The sequence below is a fragment of the Sus scrofa genome, chromosome 9, assembly GCF_000003025.6.
Source record: "Sus scrofa isolate TJ Tabasco breed Duroc chromosome 9, Sscrofa11.1, whole genome shotgun sequence".
NCBI lineage: Eukaryota > Metazoa > Chordata > Mammalia > Artiodactyla > Suidae > Sus > Sus scrofa.
Window position 1 is genome coordinate 3,801,446 of NC_010451.4, and position 11,254 is coordinate 3,812,699.

General features: G+C 41.5%; 2 protein-coding genes across 2 annotated transcripts; one reads left to right on the plus strand and one right to left on the minus strand.

Moving 5' to 3' along the window:
• On the plus strand, positions 1,007-2,372 carry LOC100519856 (olfactory receptor 688-like). Its single transcript, XM_003129464.4, has one exon. It carries the CDS (start codon positions 1,339-1,341, stop codon positions 2,314-2,316), a length of 978 nt encoding a protein of 325 aa, XP_003129512.1. The 5' UTR covers positions 1,007-1,338; the 3' UTR covers positions 2,317-2,372.
• Positions 7,200-9,008, minus strand: LOC100519674 (olfactory receptor 52B2-like). Its single transcript, XM_021062355.1, has one exon. The coding sequence runs from the start codon at positions 8,699-8,701 to the stop codon at positions 7,754-7,756; it is 948 nt and encodes a 315-aa protein (XP_020918014.1). The 5' UTR covers positions 8,702-9,008; the 3' UTR covers positions 7,200-7,753.

Below are 11,254 nucleotides of genomic sequence, written 5' to 3' on the forward strand. Positions count from 1 at the left end.
AAGGCCAAGGACATGAGCTCTCGTCCGTGGTGGACGTGATGGGACTCTCCAGCCAGAGGACTGCACGAAGGAAACCTCTTGGCTCTCACAGCGTCAGACACACAGGAGGCTCGCAATAAAAAACTGGTGAGTAAATGGGCAAACCAAGTGATTCTTGAGCAATAAATGATAAAGCAAAGATTCCCCAAATCAGAGAATTTTATGAATTGCAAGGTTCCATTCTTTCATGATTTCGACACTGTTTGTTCTATTACACTCTTTGTTCTAATACACTGTTTGTTCCATTAGTAAAACGCCACCACCACCGTCAGCGTGAAATTTAACAGGCGTATTAAATCAACCAAGCAGAGAAAATACGATGGGCTTCTATCACTATTTTCTGATTAAAATAAAACAGAAAAACATAAATAAGAGATACAACACCTGAAAAGGAGGAGTCGAAGTTGTCATTTTTATAACATTTATGGGGCCTTACAAGGAAATCAGAGAAAAAAACAAAGTAAAATGTGTTTATAACGGACGATGAAATAGACAGACTCTAAAGCAAAATAACAGAAATCAGCAGATTTCCTACCACTAGCACCAATTAATTAGAAAATCTACTCTAGAAACAAAGGCCACTCAAAAAAATTTTAAATATAGTAAGAGAAAATAATGTGAAATATTAAGACATAGAAATAATACCTTTAGTGACAGGTATTAAAAAATTTTAAGTAAAGAAAGAGATGCAAAGAATTACTGAATAATAAAGAAAACATTTTTAAGATGTCAATTTTATAAATTAATATTCATATTTCATAAGATCCCAATTAAATGTGATATTTAATATTTAAATATTTAATATTTTACTATTTTAATTTAATATTATTTTATAATAAAATAATTTTATATTCTATTTATATATTTATATTAACATAATATTTATATTAAATTTAATATTTAAATTAAATATTTAAACACTAATATTTAAAGACTCTATTCTGTCTTTCATACTTACCTCCTGAGAAATCAGACTGCTCACAATGATTGTGTCCCCTGCTTTGTGTCCGATGTCCTCCTGTTCCAAGTAAAAAACCATCGTTGAATGACATGAAGCGAATAACTGACTCCTCTCTGACTCTATGGTTCTGCTGTAATCTTCCTTTGAGGACCTCTTTCGTCCATCTCAGTTGCTCTTTCTGAAAATTTTCCAGACACAAAAGAGATCTGGGAAATACCATGATCAATGGACGTGCGAGTCAACAGGGCATCTTTAAAGTAAATCTGAATCTCAGCTGAAAACTTAACCAAGATTCCTTCTCATTTCCCTGTATCTACAGACAGACACTAAGGATTAAGATGCCTCGAGATGTGTATACCTCCCAGAGTGCTACCAATAGCTCAGGGTTTCAGGTGTCCGAGTTCGTCCTGCTGGGGCTCCCGGGCATTCACGAGTGGCAGCACTGGCTCTCCCTGCCGCTGGCTCTGCTCTACCTCTTAGCCCTCGGTGCCAATCTCCTCATCGTGATCACCATCCACCATGAGCTTAACCTGCACCAGCCCATGTACCAATTGCTTAGTGTCCTGGCTGTAGTGGACATTGGCTTGGCTACGACCATCATGCCCAGAATTCTGGCCATCTTCTGGTTTGATGCCAAGGCCGTTAGCCTCCCTGAGTGTTTTGCTCAGATCTACGCTGTCCACTGTTTTACTACCATGGAGTCAGGCGTCTTCCTCTGCATGGCTGTGGATCGATATGTAGCCATCTGCCACCCACTCCGGTACCCCTCCGTAGTCACTGGAGTTTTTGTGGTCAAAGCCGTGGTGTTCATGGTGCTTAGGAACGTCCTGCTAACCATCCCAGTGCCTGTACTGGCTGCCCAGAGATGCTACTGCTCCAAGAACGAAATCGAGCACTGCATGTGCTCAAACCCGGGGGTCACTGGCTTGGCCTGCGATGACATCACCATCAATAGGTTTTATCAGCTGGCTTTGGCGTGGGTCATTGGGGGAAGTGACATGGCTCTGGTCTTTATTTCCTACGTTCTGATCTTTCGCTCTGTGCTGAGGCTGAACTCTGCTGAGGCAATAGTCAAGGCTCTGAGCACCTGCAGCTCTCATCTCATCCTCATCTTCTTTTTCTACACAACCATTGTTGTAGTGTCCATAGCCCAGCTGGCCGGAAAAGCCGTTCCCATCTTCCCTGTCCTTCTCAACGTGCTTAACATTGTCATTCCCCCAGCCCTTAACCCCATGGTGTATGCTCTGAGGACCCATGAGCTCAGAGTGGGCTTCCAGAGGGTGCTTGGGTTGCATGAGAACGTGTTCCAGAAGTGACACCACCTTAAAGATGTGCTGTGCTGCAAAGGAGCACAGGTTTTAAAGCCCAACAAATACAGGTGTGAATTTGATCTTCCCCTTTCATTAGGAAATATAATGTGTTAGCTAACACATGAACAAAATTCACGTCTCTTGAAATAAAAAAAAATTATAAATGAAAATAAATATAAGAGGTAATTCCTGCCTACGCAGAACTACATACATGGCTTTCAATGGGAAAAAATTTTACATTTAAAAGTTGCAAGCATGGAAATAACTCAGATGTCCATCAGCTGATGACTAGATTAAAAAAAATAAGGTCTATCCATATTTTAAATATTTTTAGGCAACAAAAAGGAATGAATCACTGACACTACCAACACCTGCTACAGCATGGACGAACCTTTAAAACATTATGCTACTTAAAGAAGCTAGACATAAAGGTCATATATTGTATATTTCCATATACATGAAAGGTGCATAATAGGCAAATCCATAGAGACAGAAAGCAGACAGTGTTTGTCAGAGGCTGGGACGTTGGGCATGGGGAGTGACAATGACTGCGAATGGGTAACAGATCCCTTCTTGCAATGATAAAAATGTTCTAGAATTGGTGAGTGGTAGTTGCATAACTCTATGACTATATGAAAAACCATTGAATTGTACCCTTTAAATTTACAGTATGTGAATTAAGTGGTTGTTTTTTAAAATGTAGCCAAATTCCTGTCTAACAGTCAAAGCAGCAGATCTTCAATCAGTGGAGTAAAAAATCATTATGTGTGGCAAGAATGTAATAAACTCTTTTACAGCTTGACAAAGGCTGTCCTCCTTCACATTCTGTGGACTCCATTTGTACTGGAACCAAGACGCTTTTTGGAATAAAAGTAATGAGACCATCTGCCCCATAATCTCTTCGTTTTGGAGTTTAATATAATATGACCTTCCTTGAGGAGTGGATAAAGACGATCCCAACAGAGTCTAGACCTATCTGCATCTCTTTGTTGTGAATTTCTTTTTTTAATTGAAGTATAGTTGTTTACCAAATTATATTCGTTTCAGGCTTTTTTTCACACAGATATAATAGAGATGACAGATGGAGGAGGCTCGTTCCCATCCTCCCCGTGGTTTAATATCCTTGCCCTTCCTGCAGTCTGGCTTTTAAGTCTTCAATCTGATGAGAACGTAAGTTCCAGTTTTGCTTACAACCTGTGTTCTGTTTTGGTCAACTGCATCCCAGGAGACAGAACACAGTCTTTGGCAACTTACCTAAACTCCCTGCTGTTTTTCTCATGTGTACACCGGGAGCATTCACTATTTCCATGTGTCATTAGGAGGTTGATAAAATTGAAAGAAAATGGGAGAAAATACGCACAGCCCATAGAGAGGTAATTTTTAAATTTTTGCGATAAAAGTCAAAGCCTGGACAAATGGCCCCAAGTGCCTTTTTGGTGGCGTCTAAATGAATGTTTACTGGTTTTATCGCTCGAGTGAAACTGGACAAAAGAACATGTGATAAGAGGGAGGGACGAACCAGCAGAGAACTGAGGCTTTTTAGGGCTGCCAAACAGCTATTCCGTATCAAACCACGGTGGTGAACAGGTGGTATTATACTTTTGTCAAAACTCATAGAATGTAAACAGCACAAATGAACTATCTACAGAAAAGAAACAAACTCATGGACTTGGGGAACAGCCTTGTAGTTGCCACGGGGAAGAGGGAGGGAATGGGATGGACTGGGAGTTTGGGGTTAATCGATGCAAACTATTACATTCGGAATGCATAAGCAATGAGATCCTGCTGTAGAGCACAGGGAACCATATCTAGTCACTTGTGATGGAACATGATGGACGACAATGTGAGAAAAAGAATGTGTGTGTGTGTGTGAGAGAGAGAGAGAGAGAGAGACTGGGTCACTTTGCTGTACAGCAGAAACTGATAGAACATCATAAATCAACTATGATAGAAAAATAAAAATCTTTAAAAAATAAATAAATAAAAATGAAAAGTTCCAACCCTTTGGTTGGCCCATCAAAACAAAACAAAACAAAACAGACAAAAAACGCTCATAGAATGTGCAGCACCAGATTCCCCATCATGGTGTAGAATATGGATACTGGGGTAGTTCATTACGTGTATGGGGGCAAGGGGTATTTACAAACCTTCTGCCATTTTCACCCACTTATGCCTTAAACCAAAAATGCTTTGAAAAATGAAGTCTTTTAAAGAAATTAAAAAAAAAAAACTGTATGTTTAGCACAGGACCTCTGCAGCCCCCACTACCTAACAAATTCTGTGTGAAGGACTCAGAGGAGCGTAGATTTAGCGTCTTTTCCAATGTATTTTAAGAGTAAAATAGAAGGTTCTGGACCATGCACTGAGGACAGCCTTCATGAAGCTGGTGGACGAATCCGCGCGTGGGCATCAGCTCCTTGGAAGACAGGCCCGGGATGGCTGTGAGCAGTGCTAGGAACCACGAGGTACCAGCCTGAGCGGTTTAATGCAGGGCAGGACATGAAGGCAGAAAACCCACAGCAGAGCTACAGGTAACCCGCCCTTCACCTGGGATGCGCAGATTTGAGGGCTGGGTTTGGAGACAGCATGAGAAGAGAAGCTGCCTTCTTTTCCAACAGGTCAGGCTGACTCTTCCCTCAGGGGTCAGCAATTTCAGATCCAACATGCAGGAGAGAGAGACGTTATCACGAAGAGGGCTCCAGATTAACCCAGTCGCACCCATGTATTCACCTGGAGGGGGCATAAGAATAACTGCAGTGCCCTATATAGAGTATTTGGAGGCTTGAAAATGGCCCCAAACACAGCTTCATCTCATCCTCATTAAATCCTATAGGTTAAATTTGCTTCTCATGGTTCAAAAATTATGAAGATCAGACTAACCCAGGATTCCCGCTGTGGTGCAATGGGATAGGTGACATCTCTGCAGCGCCAGGACGCAGGTTTGATCCCGTGCCCCACACAGCGGGTTAAAGGATCCAGCATTGCTGCAGCCATGGTGTAGGCTCAGATCTGATCCCTGGCCTGGGAACTCCACGTGACGCGAGGCAGCCAAAAAAGAAAAACAAAATAAGACTAATTTTCATTTATTACACCCAACATAATTACTTGATATTCACACAGAGAAAAAAAAAATAACATTGTAGGTTGAATGACTACTGATTTCTCTCCTCCACGTGTTTTTCCCCCAGATCTAAGACATAACTGACAGGTGACATGCTGAGTTTTAGGTGTTTGGTGTATTGATTGATTTGATGCGCTTGTATATTTCAAAATGATGACACGCGGCCTTGTAACATCTCCATCATATCACATAATTATCTTCTCTTTGGGGGGATGTGAAGAGTTAAATCTACTCGCTAAGCAAACTTTCAACTTTCAGGATAATACAGTATTTTTAGCTGCCATTATCATCACTGAACATTAGATCCCCAGAACTTAATTGTCTTAGGACTGGAAATTTGCATCCTTGGACCAGCATATTTTCACTTCCCCCACGGTCCCCCCAGCCCCTGGTAACAACCATTCTTCCTTTTCTGTGAGCTTGGGGGGGGGGGGTTAGATTCCACAAGTGAATGTTCTATACATTATTTGTCTTTCTGATGATTTTCTTTCACTCTCACCCTTCGCATTCCTGCCTCCCTCTTTCACGTATAAAAACCCTTGTTATTGCAGGGACCTCACTCACATAATCCACACATCTGCTCGTTCACAATCTTAATTCCATCTGCAACCTTAATTCCCCTTTGCCATGTATTCTAACACACAGGATCTAGGGATTAGGATGGAGATATCTTCAGAGGGCATATTCTGCCTCCCACAGAGGGTTTTAAAAAAAACTCAGAGCCTTCCAGAAATGGAAAAATGACCTGTTTCTAAACACCAAAGAGTAAGACATGATTTTTAAGAGCTTCAAGCAAAAGTTCCCTTAAATACTGTCAGTTAATTAAAGTGCCTACACTGGAGCTGGGGAAGTACCTGGATGGGACTTTGGGGTTCTGTCCCATGGAGAGGACCTGAGTGTGTTCTCTTGGAGGGAAGAAGAGAAAAAAGAAATATTAAGCCGTCAAGAGCACAGAGGGTGGCAGAGACAAATCATACTCACTGCGAACCCACGAACACGCCTACATGCCTCACCTCCCCTTGCACTTGAATTGGGGCCTTGCAGAGGCCACATCTTCAACAATGAACGTGTGAGCAAAAGCGACGAGTGAGTTCAAAACCAAGGCGGTTCCTTCCCGGAGGGCTTCACCCTCCCTCTCTTTCCCTGCATTGGCCACTCTGAGAAGCGCATGGTTGGGACAACTTCACAAGACGACGGGATCTAGCATCCCTGAGTCCCCGCGTGGCAGACAGATCCTGTCAACACATGCTGCACTTTAAATGCGACGGGAATGAATTTGTGTCGTTAGTGGATTGAAATTAAGTAGAACTGAAGCTATCGTGACACAGTCGTGTTTATTTTGAGATGCCTACTGGACCGATCACTAGAGATGTCCAGAAATAGTTGAATATATGAACATGGATCTCAAGAGAAAAGTCTAGTCTGGAGATAGCCATTTAGAACTCATTTTAATTTAGAAATGGAATTTGAAGCCGCATGACTCTCTCTAGTTAAGTAAAAAAAAAAAAAAAAACCTATGTGTATAGAGAGAGAAGAGGACATAAAATCATAGGGTATTTAGTAGCTTGCTCTATCTTTTTAACATTCGAGTATCTGTGTGCTGCAGCATATTTTCTGTCATCTGTGTGACCCCATAACTTAGTCTTTGTTCATGTGTCCATCTCAGACCATCAGCTCTCTCAGGGCAATGCCCGTGTCACTTGTTCCACTTGTTGCGTGAGTCAAGATATCTCTTTTAATACAATCATGGCGATAGTTCCTTACTTATAAAATGTAATCAATGTCCCTTTTAGTCTTTTTCAATAGCTTAGTTTTAAAAAGCACTCTTTTATATGCATTACCTAATTTGGTTTGTGTGGCAAAATTATTGTTTGATGACAACGGTGTTGGAGGTGACGATGGCCTTTGAAGGGAGAGGAGCCTTTGAAAACACTGGAATCTCATAGACATCAAATCTGAAACATCTTCCTCAGGGGAGAAACTTCGGGTTAGAATGACAGCTAACACTGAGAGTCCACTAAATGCTAAGCGATGTCCCAAGTTGTTTACAGATTTAATTTGGTTACAAAGCTCTGAGAGCAGAGGTACAACTGGTTCCACTTTATGGGTTAGAACTAAATTTCCAGAAGATAAGAAGCTGCCCAAGGTCAAGCATCTGAAAGTAAGGGATCAGGATTTGAATGCAGATACATCTTATTCCAAAGGCCGTGTGCTTTCTGCAGCAATACACTCTAGTGCCTAAACTTGGAAGCTTGGTTGGTGAGTTCTCTTTTTTCCTGCGGCTTTGAAAGCCTGCAAACTATGAAGGAACTATGAGCTTTCTCAAGACATCCCCACGCGAGATAACATGTGAGCCAGACTATCTCTGATTTGCTTGGTCTTTGCTCCATAGATGATGGGATTAAGCATGGGGGGAATTAACACATAGAGATTGGCCAGAAGGATGTGAATATGGTGGGGGATATTCTTGCCAAAGCGATGGGTCAGGAAAGTAAAAAAAGACGGGATGAAAAAGAGGAGAATGACGCCAATGTGGGAACCACAGGTGTTGAGAGCTTTGTGCTGAGCATCCTGGGAAGGAAGTCTGAACACGGCCTGGAGGATCAAAGTGTAGGAAACAGCAATGAATGCCACATCTACCAAGACGGAGGCCATTGGCACCGAGAAGCCATACCAGATATTGACAGTGATGTCAGCACAGGCCAATCTGGCCACCCCGATGTGCTCACAGTATGAGTGGGGGATGATATTGGTCCGACAGTATGGCAGCCTCTTCAGCAGGAATATGATAGGGAAAATGGTCCCAATACCCCATCCCCAGATGGCCAGGGTCAGTTTCACGATTGTGGAAGGAGTTAAGACGGCTGTGTATCTCAAGAGGGCACAGATGGCCACATAGCGGTCAAATGCCATGGCCAGCAGGATTCCCAACTCAGCCACAAAGGCAACGTGGATGAAAAACATCTGAGTGATGCAGGCATCAAAGGCGATTTCCCCAGCATGGAACCAGAAGATAGCCAGGGCCTTGGGCACGGTGGTGGTGGACAGCAGGTTGTCGGTGCCCGCCAGCATAGACAGGAAGACATGCATGGGTTCATGAAGGGTGCTTTCACTGAGGACAACAAGGATGAGGGCTCCAATTCCCAGGACTGCGACGATGGACATGAGGCAGAAGGGGATGGAAAGCCAGGTGTGGTAGATCTCCAGTCCCGGCATGCCAAGTAGGATGAACACGGTGGGGTGGAAGATGGTGAGGTTAGCCCCAAACATGATGCCTGTTTTGGAATCTCTCTATGAAGACGATAGAAACTGGGAGTCGGCGAGAAGAACCAGCTATAGGTTTCGCTAGAAGTTGAACATTAGAGAATGAGTCAATCACGCATGCCTTGACCTAGAGTATGTAGTTATGCTCTGACATCCTGCGCTAGCATTGCAAACATAAATACTGACATAGGTTCCTGATCGCAACACAGCAATGTCTAGACTCCTGACATAACTCCCCATTCTCACTTACATGGTCCTACTCAGGCTTTGACCATCCTTCACCTGCTCTGTTGCAATAGCTTCACACAGCTAATCGGGTCTCCTCTCCCAGCTTCCCATCCTCAACCTCTCCACAGTCATCGGTGTGTGGCAACCGAGGCGTTATGCTCAAAACAAAACAAACAAATCTTTCTGTGCATCTTCTTACAAGCCTTATATAATGATCTATTGTGTACAAGATAAAGTCCAAATTTCCCAAGGATGCAGAGGGCATGCTTTCTTCTCTAGCTCTAATCCCCGTTAGGCACGCTAACAAAGTAAAATTAGACTACAACTCATTCTCCACACAAAATTTGAGTTTTCCGACCTTCATGACTTTGCTCAAGCTTTTCTCTTAATCTGGACCACACTTTTCCATCTTTAATGTGTGTTAAACTCCTATTAACATTTCAATTCATAAGTTCAGTATTTATCATCTGGGAAGCCTTCCTCAGGTTCGACTTCTGGTTTTCCAACTTTCTGATTATTGACAATAAGCAAGTTTTTCACAATGCAAAAATTCAGCCTTATCTGTGAAAACGAACTATTCATGTTTATTTTACAAGGTTTAAATTACATACTTTCTGTAAACTACCTAATATAGTGCGTGGCATAGAAATACTAAATAAACCCTAGTATTCAGTGAATCAGTACAAATTAATAGAGTCCAGAAACTACTATATTTGAAATTTAAAATGTAACAGCAGCATTTCAGTTTAGGGGGGAAAGGAAGCCCTGCTCAAGCAACAGCCTTGGGATATTAGGATACGTTATCGTTGTCAGATAATAAAATCAGTTCCCACTTCACTCAGTAAAAAATAGAAACTCCAGATAAATTGAAGATGTATTTTTTTAAATTACAAAAATATTAAAAAGTAAAGTGAGGGTCTTAGGAGAAAACACAGGAAACTATTTGGGGAGTTGGAAAGCGCTTCCTGAGATAAGAAAACCCTATTTCATAAGCAGTAACAGTTGAATGATGTAATGTAGTCAAGGATAAAGAAAAATCCTAGGAGAAAAAATTACAAAGCATGTAATCGACTAAAGATTAATATCCTTAAATCCTAAAAGTTGGTATAAGTGAATAAGGAAAATTACAAACTGTGCCAAGAATCAAAATAGGCAACTCACACAAGGAAAATAAATGGCCAATATATGTGTGAACAAACGTTCAAAATGTAAAGAAGTGAACATCAGTATCATACTAAAATATGGTAGTTTTCTTATCAATTGGAAAACGTAAAAATAAACAATCAGCTCCCAGTGCTGATGGCACCACGTGAAAGCATATAGATACATCTGTAAGAATATTCATTGCTACACTGTTGCAATAGCAAAAGAAATGACCACAACTTCCATATCTGTAAATAAATAAATTATGGTACATATATTACAATGGAACGTCTTGTTTCCATTTTTTTTCAAGGAGTAATGGAGTTCCCTGGTGGCTTTGTCACTGCTGTGGCTCAGTGGCATGGGTTCAACCCATGGCCTAGGAACTTCTGCATGCCACAGGTGCAGCCAAAAAAAAAAAAAAAAAAAGTGTCTTAAGCATGGCGTATGGTTAAGTGAAAAAGCAAATTCAAGATTAAAAATACATAAGATAATTTCTTTCTATGTGTGTATTATGACACGTTATAAGTAACAGAAAATCCAACCCTAATTTGACTTGAGCACAAAGGGAAAGGTCTCTGTTTCTGAAACTGAAAATATGTTTCTAGGGTCAGAAGAATTATCTAAAGATGCAAGACTCATCGTCCAGGTTTCCATTTCTCTCTGATGCTCTGCTCTATCTTCCAGGTGTGGCTCTCAGGCCAAGGTTAAGGTGAGACGAGTGGAGGCACTTGCCTTTTGGGTACATTTAAAAGGACCGAACGGAGTTCCCATCATGGCTCAGCGGTAACGAACCCATCTAGGATCAGAGTGAGTATAAAAGCATACTTGGAATTCACGGCCGTCTGAGGCCAACTTTTCAATCATAGCTCATTACTTCATTCACTTATACTTTTGTCTCTTTCCCACCATTTTCAGATCATTTTTCCCAGAGCCACAACCACACTGTATTATAAGTGTTTGTAAGTCAAGTTTCCTGAATTACTTAATCTCCCAGAAGATGACTTTTTATTTAATCCATGTTACACATTTGTATGCCTAGCAAGACCTGAGCAGATGCAAACTATTCTCTTTCCCTTTCAAGTAGTTTGAGTCACTTTGAGGATCTAGAACGTGAGGTTATTGGAAAGGAGAAGCCTTTTCAGAAAAGGAGGGCATGTTTTCTATCCTTATTTCTCTGACTCACAC

Excerpts from the sequence above, each read along its gene's own strand:
- LOC100519856 (XM_003129464.4), top strand. The coding sequence starts at position 1,339 with ATGCCTCGAGATGTGTATACCTCCCAGAGTGCTACCAATAGCTCAGGG.
- LOC100519674 (XM_021062355.1), bottom strand. The coding sequence starts at position 8,701 with ATGTTTGGGGCTAACCTCACCATCTTCCACCCCACCGTGTTCATCCTA.